The sequence below is a fragment of the Juglans microcarpa x Juglans regia genome, chromosome 6S, assembly GCF_004785595.1.
Source record: "Juglans microcarpa x Juglans regia isolate MS1-56 chromosome 6S, Jm3101_v1.0, whole genome shotgun sequence".
In the NCBI taxonomy this organism is placed as follows: Eukaryota; Viridiplantae; Streptophyta; class Magnoliopsida; order Fagales; family Juglandaceae; genus Juglans; species Juglans microcarpa x Juglans regia.
In genome coordinates, this window is record NC_054605.1 from 20,911,497 (window position 1) to 20,921,767 (window position 10,271).

Consider the following 10,271-nt stretch of genomic DNA (forward strand, 5'->3'; position numbering starts at 1 on the left):
TAATTAGCCCGAGAAATTACCACTATTTAAGTACTAGTAGTAGTAGTACTAGTGTTACCTTATTTAATTAATTTATATTCTCCTCTATGATTAACCGATTCAAAAGAAAGAGCAAGCTACCGGCCGGCCAATGATCATCCTTTTCTCCAACATTAATATTTTGTGTTTGGAAAGCTAGCTTTTTAATTAATTAAGAACTTTTTTTTTTTTTAATTTTTGCCTTCCAATATTATAAACTTGTCCGATCCTGTTCTTTTCTTATAATAGGGATTTTGGTTTTTTTTTTTTTTTAATCTTACCAATTACTAATCTGTCCATGATCGATGTAAAAAAATAAATTAGTTGAAGATAAATAATTTTATATCACAATTAGTTGATCATTGACAATATTAAGCTAGAAATTAATCTAACCTCGATCAACCCCATGCAATGCACCTCCTCACACATGCATGTAACAATTATCATGTACTCATTGCCTAGAAATGATATGCAACAATATTTATGTACTCATGGGAAAGATTCAAATTTGTAGTACGCAATACATGATACTCCACCCCAAACTCAATTTAGCCCAATTTCAATCAATAAAATGATGCAAGCCCATGAAATGAAAATAGGCATGTTAATGAACCAGGCCCAATTCAGCTTTATTCTTTTTACACTCAGATCAGATGTCCAAGACAAATGCCCTATCCAAGCTCGTTGTAAAACTTGGTCTGAGCCAATGCCATGAGCAAGTAAAAATTAAGGCCCGTGGCATCACAAAGACAACCCATATCTATGAAATCCTGAAAAAAAAAAACAAGAATCCAGACTCCTAAAATCCAATATTAAAACGAGCATAAAAACTAGCTACTTGCTTCATGTACTTTAATTTCGTGTTAATTTCAACTGTGGTTGAGTTGCTTTTGTTTAATATTACTGTTATTCCATTTCGTCTTTTATTGTACGTCCCTTTGTTAATTGTCGGTGCTAATAATTATCGTCATCTTTTCCCACTCCTTTCATAGTTTTGTACTGCATGCATTCGTAGCCACTGATTTCCGAGTTTGATCACCTGATCAGCGTTAACGCCAGTACTCGGCAGGCATATAATGAATATGATCCGATTGGATGTTTAGTTGAGTTGAGATGAATTGAATTTTTTATAAATAATAGTAAATTGATATAATGAAATAAATTTTATAAAATCTACTTAAAATAAGTTTAGATATATTTGGATGTTAAGATGATCAATTTAAATATATTTATAGAAAGTTAAAAAAGATTATGGGTCTCACGTGTAAAAAGATATTGAATTGAAAAAAGTTGTAGGTCCCATATGTAAAGAGGTTTTGAGTTAAGTGGTGTTTAGTGATTTGTGAGTTATGTGTTTGGATGCATGTTATGATAGGTCTAAAACAGAACCCAATTAACTGAGATAAGCTGAGCTCATTCAAGGATCCAAAAGAAGCAATCATTCTTTTAGTTATACAGATAAAATGATATGAGAAATATGTGAATAATAGGGAGATAATTTGTTAATAGAGTCAAATCATTGTTTGAGTTACGAGTTTTATGAGATTTTGGAAAATGAGTAAGAAAAAGTTAAATTATAAAAATTATAAAATTAAAATGGGGTTAGGATATAGCTAGTTTTTTAATATTATTTTTATTTTAGAATCTGAAAAAATTGAATTATATTTTGTGATTTGTTTGGACGTTTGGAAAATTTGTAATGATCAGGTAATATTTAAATGTTGAGATGAGATAAGATGAAATGGATTAAGATGGTTTTAAAATTTGTGAAACCAAACAGCAAAAGTTGTTAAGAACAAGAAGTTACAATTGCTGAGAAACGATTAATGTAAACAACTTACATGCAAAATCTAAAGCCAAGTTAAAACCATTACCAACAATCATTACCAACTTACACTTTATCTATTGTACCAACAGTTTTTATTAAATATTTCATATTGGTGAAAATCAATTCTGGGCTAAGACTTGTAATCATCATGACCATGTACATGGACCATATTTAAGGTCTTTTTACAGTTAAATGTAACTGTAAAAAGACTCACGTAACAAGAAAAAATCTCTATAACTACAATCTTTGTACAACGAGAAGAAGTTTGCATAGTGAAACTTTCGGTCATAAAACTTGTAAGGTTCGACACTGCCACAAATCCATAAGAGAATTCACCATGTCATAAGCCAATATTTCAAAATCATCACAAAGCTGCCAGTTCTTTTATATTGATTGTGAGAAACTATTATTAAAAGTTACATACAAAACAAATAAATTAATTGCATACCAGTGCATTTAAGGCTTCTTCGTGAATGTCTGATCTTCTTCCCCAAATAGTTGGAAAATTTAAGTATTGTTATCCATAACCACGTGGATGGCACCATTACCTACAGCAAAAAACGAGCATTTATGTTCAATCTAAGAAAGATAAACTACACATGCTTTTTAATAAATGATATCCAAACACGATACCTTAGTCTGCATTAGAGTCATCACTGTTTGCATTGTTGTCTTCCTCAGTCTCTTCATCGGTCTCTTGGACATTGTCTTCATCAGCCGAATCAAAATCAACTTCAACACTACCATCCGAAGCACAGTCCTCCGAATTGTCGTTGATAAAAATCTGCTCATCAAGAATGTCATTAGTTCTCACATTTAATGCAAATGCGGGGACTATCATTGGCTCGACATCTTGCCTTAGCAATGGGGATTGAAGGTCATCTTGTTCGAAATGAATGTCATACAGGCCGGGTTCAGAAGATTTCTTGTCCTGATATGCCTTGCCCTCACTAGAATCATCTCCATCACTTACTAATGGCACCTATGGAACGTCATATACATTCACATACGTTATCTTCTACACAACAAGTCACGCACCACCCAAGTTTGTGTCTTTGAGATTAAGAAAAACATGCGAAGCTAAGCATGCCAACGCGAATGGCTCATCCTTATATAATAATTAGATGAAAACTTGAAATAATTGAATTATTTTTTATGTTTTATTTAGGTATTTGAAAAAGTTGTATTAATTGAGTAATAATTAGATGAAAATTTAAAATTGAAAAATATTTGTCTTTGAATGATGTTTAGATATTAAGATGAAATGAGATGGATTGAGATGGTTTGAAAATTTTGTAAAACCAAACAAACCTAAATGGCAAAAGTTGTTTATAAGAACATATTGTTTATGAATGTGCGTATCTATCACCGGTTGCCTGCCTTTGAAAGTGACTTTTGGGCATAATATCTTCGTTTGTTCTTCATACTGTTTCATTAACAGTGATTCTTACACTTCATCATCGATCTCAAGAGTGATGAACCTTTCTTCATCAAGTAGAAATTTCCGTACGGACATTAATTTGTCTTTTATTGCTTCTGCTGTATATTAAACTTATTTCCATGACAAAGCCAAAAAAATAAATTGAGGTGCCACTTTAACGTCATGATGATTACAATATTCATTCATGTTTTCTATCCACAAAACATGCAGAGTTCTAGTAAAATGAAAATTAAACATTTCTCTCTCACTTTCTAGGAAAATGTGATCTCATTCACCAAAACTGCTATAGATGTAGTCCGGAGTGTTACATAAAATGTGAGTCTCACATCTCAAGTTTCATCAAATCCAAACCTTTTTCTATTTTCGTGAATGAAGTTATAGGGAGACTAGATATTGGTACAATATACACCAATACGTGACATTTTTATCCATTCGAGACCTCTTGAAAAAGGATTTATACCGATCTATATATCATATTAAATTAAAATTAAGGAAATGATTTAGACAATCTTAAAATGCTTAATTAATTTTATATAATAAAAACTGATAGACATGATCTGATCAAATTAACCAACCTCATCTCTAACCTCTAAAATAGATAATAAGGATAAGACTTTCAGAATTAGAATATAAAGAAGTGTGGTGGCAGCTTATGATCATTGCCGTCACTGATGATTCAAGTGCCATCTTATTAGTGCTTATCACAAGTCCTTTTCCAATTTATAATTTCTACTCCTTCGGTGTTTTACTTAACGAAATAAATGTCATTGACCCTCTTTAATCAGTACTATTAATTATATTATATTAAACATGATGCAAGTAGTCATGATGGAGACAAGTCATCCACCGTAGATAATCTTGCAAGGCACTTTGGATGGGATTGAATTGTATAGTCAAGATCAAATTTGTATAAATATTTTTAGACGTAAATACTCATCTAACCAAATATCTACAGCTAGCTAGCACCAAAGTGAGAACAACCTAGCTATCATGAGTACTACACTCTCCTACTTTCTTTTTTTTTGAGGTGGACTATCTCCTACTTTCTCCAAGTCTTGAATTACTGCCTATGTAAACTTGAACCTCGTAAAAAAAAAAAAAAATACAGCCTTTTAAATTTTCTTAAACTTGAAGGACCATTAATTCATCATTTTCCTTTATCCGAATTACTCGAAAATTTCAATTTAGATTTTTTTTTTATTTATTTATGGAGGGGATTCTATCCTTGATGGAAAATAAAAGTGTTGTCAATTGATCAAAATGATCTCAGGTTCAATTTAGATTTAAACCTAAATAATGTAAAGCTTTCCATATCAGTCAATTTCCATAAAATTTACAAGATATGATCAAAAACCATTTACAGATTTTCCTCTAGTTCTATTCTTCAAAGATCTTCCGAAGCATTTCCATATTTACGAAGTTGTTCACGTAAGAAGGTACGACAATGTCGTTGCTCATAATATATATATATATATATATAATATATATAGGCAAATCTACGTAAATAAATTCGCGTCTTGATGTGATATTTAGATTGTAAAAATATTTATATTATAAAATAAATCTAATATATCATAATATGCAACTATATATATTTTATGAGATTTTTTTATATGTAATAGTTCTCTTTTATTCGACAATGATGCTTGGTTGTATTGATGTATGTGTCATTATTAAGTCCCTTTTTCTAAAAAAAAGAAAAAACCAGGTGAGAAAATAAAGTGAGATGATAGTAAAAAATGATATAATGAATTTGATTCCCCTTCCTCGATCTCTAAAAGTAAAAACGAAGACTACGTGATTTTCTCCGTATATTGAGCTCTGCTCGCTGACATGATTCCTCTTCCTCGCTCATGCACTGGTTAGCCAAATCTGGGCATATACATACAAAATCAAACCACTGTATATCATCCTCATCATCATACACACCGGATCTAATTGAGTGTGAATTCACTTGTTTGCCCTTGTCATGTTTTTCAGTTACCATATATATCCTTATGATATGAGAGAGGGGGGGCCGTCTGTGTGATCAGTTCTCTTCTGGCTTTCTGAGTCTGCAGATGCAACCGTTACTTGCCCAATATTGTTACTCCACGAGAATCGTTGTCTCTGACCTAAATACCCTTTCCCCGCTTAAGCTGGTTAACTTCGCTTGTGAGAATGGGGTGCAAGTGCAGCTGCAACAACTCTGGCTTGCATATTAATTAATCTTGCTGTCAACTTTGATCTGTCGTCATGAACATGGATGCACCCTGTTTTGTCTGTAATTTGGACCACTTTTTTTATACAGATATTCATCATGTTCTTCCTTATTTCCAATGGTTTTAATAGGTTACGTGACGAAGAGGACACATTCGCATATATATATATATATGTGTGTGTGTGTGTGTGTGTGTGTGTGTATATAAATATATATATATATATAGTACTGGTAAATATTTGTCATGATGATGAAGCTCGTTCGTCATATATATATGCGTTTGATTTGGCTATACAATTGACTCAAAACTGAGGGAATATGCTGGAGAAATTTATAGAATTAAAGAGAAATGAAATGCAGCATTAATCAAGGCAACAGATCATGAGTCCTCCCATATAGAAATATAGAAGTAAGCATTATCAACTTTATATCCAATTTATAAGGTCCATTACATGGTACACTACAAAACAATTAAACCCTAACGACAAACCCAATGAAAGTCACCAAACTTGGGGTAACCAGGTAATTTAATCTCCCAAAATCCTTTTTTAAAACGGCCTTCCATTTTCCACCCTCCCTCGAGTCCAGCTTTTTCCCAATACTATGCCTTTTACACCTCTCTCCGTCTCTCTCTGATCAACCATGGCCAACTTCTTTAGCACCCACTTTGCAGTCCTTCTTCTCTTCACCTTTCTGATCTTCTTCTCCATTCCTATCACTCTCTCCGACTCCTCCATTCATGACCTCCTTCGCTCCAAAGGCTTACCACCCGGTCTGCTCCCCAAGGAGGTTAAGTCCTACACACTCCTAGAAAACGGCACCCTAGAAGTCTTTCTCGATGGGCCATGCCTGACAAAGTTCGAGAACAGGGTGTATTTTGACAGTGTTGTGAGGGCTAATCTTACCTATGGGAGTCTCATAGGAGTGGTGGGTCTCTCCCAAGAAGAGCTTTTTCTATGGCTGCCGGTGAAAGATATCATAGTTGATGATCCAAGATCGGGGCTTATACTGTTTGACATAGGGGTCGCTCACAAGCAACTTTCTTTATCACTCTTTGAAGATCCGCCAAGTTGTAAGCCACGAGGTACGTAGATTGGTTTCTGGTCTATCAGATCGGATTAGTTTGATTTTGTTCAATTAATCGATCGTACACATGCTTGGTGCTTTTTCTTTTCTTTTTTTCCGCCCATGGTCTCTTTTTTTTTTTTTTTGCTTTGGAGTTTGTAACTTCTGCAGCAGTTTGTTTTGATGTGGGTTTCTGTTACTCGAGTACGAAACAGCTTTTGGGATTTTAATGCCAGTGTAGCTGATAATTCCAAGTTACATCTATGTTATGTTTCAGAACTGCATAGATATAATTTGTTGCCGGCCTTCATGATGTATTTCTCTTCTTGCATGTTTGGTATTTTATCCCCTCTCATTTTCTATCTTCCAAACTCCAGAACAAAAAACAAAAACAAGTAGGGAACCTTCCTACTTTCAAAAAATAAAAATAAAAACAATTCAGAGGAACTTTCCTACGAAAATTGAACTGGAACATTTTCCAGTAAGGGGAGCCCGCAGTGCAATCAGCGCCACAGGGTATATTATATACATAGATCAACTGTTAATTAGAAATATAATTTCAGGGTGTTTGACATTGTTTTGGCTCTTATTTTTCCATGATAAATCATTCATTTTTATTTTATATATATTTTTTAAGGCTGAATATATATGTGGTTATGCAGGTGGTTTGGAAAATCATATTGTGATGAGGGGGAAAGGTTTCGAGGCTCTGAGATAGGGATGCCGTCTGTTTCTATCAAGTCTGTTTTGTTTTTCGTTTTTTTCTCCTATGTGATGTAATAATCTCATTATGGTTATATGGGTAGGTGGGTTTAGATCAGAGGTTGAGTAGTAGTCTGTAAAGATGTGAAATTCTAGAATCAGATGCACTAATCGAATTAGAAGAGTTGGAAATTCTAATCTTCGAACTTTTGTTCATTCCTCTTTTGTTTAAATATATATATGTTTTTAAATCTGTTTGGCGATAAAGATTAGACGACTATCAAAGGAAAGAATATTAGTGACAATGAGAAAAATCTATTCCATCCTTGAGCATGAGGTAGAATTTTCGTTCTTAAAAAATATCATTTAAATTATAAAATTTGATTTGTAAAATTTAAATTTTAAAATTTTTTATCTAAATCAAATCATATCTTTTAATCTATACCGACTTATAAATAGAATTTTTCATATTATCATCTCATAATCACAAATACTTGACTGTAAATTAGTGTGAATGAGTTCCAAACAAAATACATACCCTCTGTGATTTGCATTTTATTCTCTTGTAATTTTATGCTTTTCTTTTGCTTTTGATTCTGAGTTTCTAAAGGTGGTTTGAATAACTATACACATTGAGGTTGTGGAACGAGGTTTGCTGATATTCAAATCAAATGAAAAAGAAAAAAAAAAGCCTCTGTTCACGGGTGAACTTGGGGGTGTGGTGCAGACAAATCGTAAACACTTTCTTTCACGGATTTGTACTGAGATTCCTGTATTTCTCAAAAATAACCCTTTTGTATAATGATCTTTCCATTCAGGCCCCCGGATTCGTGTGCTTCGCGGGAAATGTGGGCCAATGACATTCACTAGTACTGATGGTGTTACGTGGGTCCAACGCACCTTGTTTGGGTGGGATGGGCCCTACATTCTTCACTTTGTCCTTTGTCCTTTGCTTTGTTGTGCCTTGGCACCATCATGAGACTCTTTCCACCAACATTGTTATATTTTCTTCACTTCTTCTGTTTTTCCTTTTTTTGGTTCAAACTATGTTTCTAAGATGAGATGGCCTGCATGAAGTTTGGTTTTCTTTTCCACCTGATAGATTAAATCAATAGAAATACTATATACAAGATTTAAATAGATAAATCTTACACAAACTCTTTATAAAAAAGTGAATCTCATTAAAAAAAAAAAAAAAGATTTTTTTTTATATTTTTTTAAAGTGAATATATTTTTTTCAACAGTCTGCACGAAACTTATCTATTTGAAACTTGTATAAATCATTTCTCCAAACAACTTGCCCACTAACACAGAGATTAAGGTACCATTCGGTTGTTGCTAGGATTGTCAATCCGAGTTTCGACTCGGGAACCCGAGTATACCCTAACTAGAACCCGGGTTTCAAAACCGGGCCGTAACCAGACCGGGTTAGCCTGGGTCAGACTAAGGTCAAAACTCGAATGAATCTGAATTTTTAAAAACTCAGATTCTGGATTAAACTTGAATTTTTTTTTTTTTTACCTATATACTGTTTATATGATAAATTTCGGGTTCCGTTGAACCCCTTTATAAAATAAAATCAAATCAAAATGCATGAGACATTCATGATGCAATTCACTACATATTATATTGTTTGAATTAATTTGCTAATAATATTACAAAACACATATATTGCTTTAATCAAACTCCAATACACAACAATAAACTACAAAGCTTGGTCTTCTATTTTTTCATACTCCTTGTTCCATTATTTCCTGAGAGGTTTTTTTATCCTTATTAGTTTCTGTCTCTATACAGCATGGATTCATTGTCTCATCATTTATGCTACTCCTAAAACCATCACATGGAAGTATTATTAGACTATTGTCAAACTAACAAATAATGCTAGCATTCATAAGCATCACATTATTATTCAATATTTGTATTACATGCTTAGATACGAAAGTACGTACCTTGAAACTTCAATTGAATTAGAAGCATCAATAATAGTGGATGCAGCTCTGGAAGCAGCCAAAATTGTAGCTTCTTCATCACGCATGCTTTTAAATTCCTTAACATATAAAATAACAAAGCATTAAGAAGTAGAAGACTCCATTACTCTATATAATATATGCCAAATGAAATAAATAAAGAGTGTTGCATACCTCAAAAGCTGCACTTTTGACAACTTCAGCAGTATAACATCAATAAATTATACAATAAAAATATTCTAGGCTGTAAATAATGGACAGCCACAATGCATTTATATAAAGAAAACAATAACAACAGAAAGGCAATGTCTTATCTTACTAAGTTTGTCCAAAATTATTTCATATCTAAAAATTTCCAAATGATTTTCACAAAAGTTACATCTCCCATTGAGAAAACTGTTTGGGGAAACTATATTTTACACCCTCTAACTTCAACTATTTTTAATTTACACCTTCAATTATGCAAACTATATTCCCTAACAAGTAGCTTCCTACAAGGACCCCATATCACTTGTCCTGGTTGTGATAACATCAATGACCTAAAACCAGATATAATTGGCTTCTCAGCTAGTAAGGAAAATTGAGTTTAAAAAACTATCACTACTTGTATTAGACATGTGGATAATTCAGTCGAATCTTCATCAACTTGCACTTGACCTCTTTTGTGAAGAGAGATTTGAAATGTTGCAAAGCCAGTCTTTCTCTCCAATCCACATGTTGTACCATCCAATCAAAGTAAAGAGAAGCCATTATAGATAAATAATATAATCAGCAGTAGACATAGACAAATGTTTGAGAATGCTACCTTTACTAGGACCAATTGAAAGATCACCTCGATCTGCACATTTATTGACAACAAAATTAATTATATGCAGAGAAACAAAAATCCAAATTCAAGCAAAATTTAGTATAAGATAATTTCTTGCTCTCTCTTTTTAGAATCCAAATGTTTGAGGTAGGGTTTTATAGAGAGGGGGGGGGGGGCACCGCGATGAGTCGATGACCTAACGCAAATTGAGAGAGAGTGAGTGAGTGAAAACAGAGCGA

General features: G+C 33.1%; 1 protein-coding gene across 1 annotated transcript; it reads left to right on the forward strand.

Annotated features, from left to right (window-relative positions):
* The first annotated feature begins 5,946 nt into the window (after positions 1 to 5,946).
* On the forward strand, positions 5,947 to 7,446 carry LOC121237446. Its single transcript, XM_041134181.1, has 2 exons — positions 5,947 to 6,571; positions 7,215 to 7,446. Exons 1-2 carry the CDS (start codon positions 6,130 to 6,132, stop codon positions 7,268 to 7,270), a joined length of 498 nt encoding a protein of 165 aa, XP_040990115.1. The 5' UTR covers positions 5,947 to 6,129; the 3' UTR covers positions 7,271 to 7,446.
* Positions 7,447 to 10,271: the final 2,825 nt, after the last annotated feature.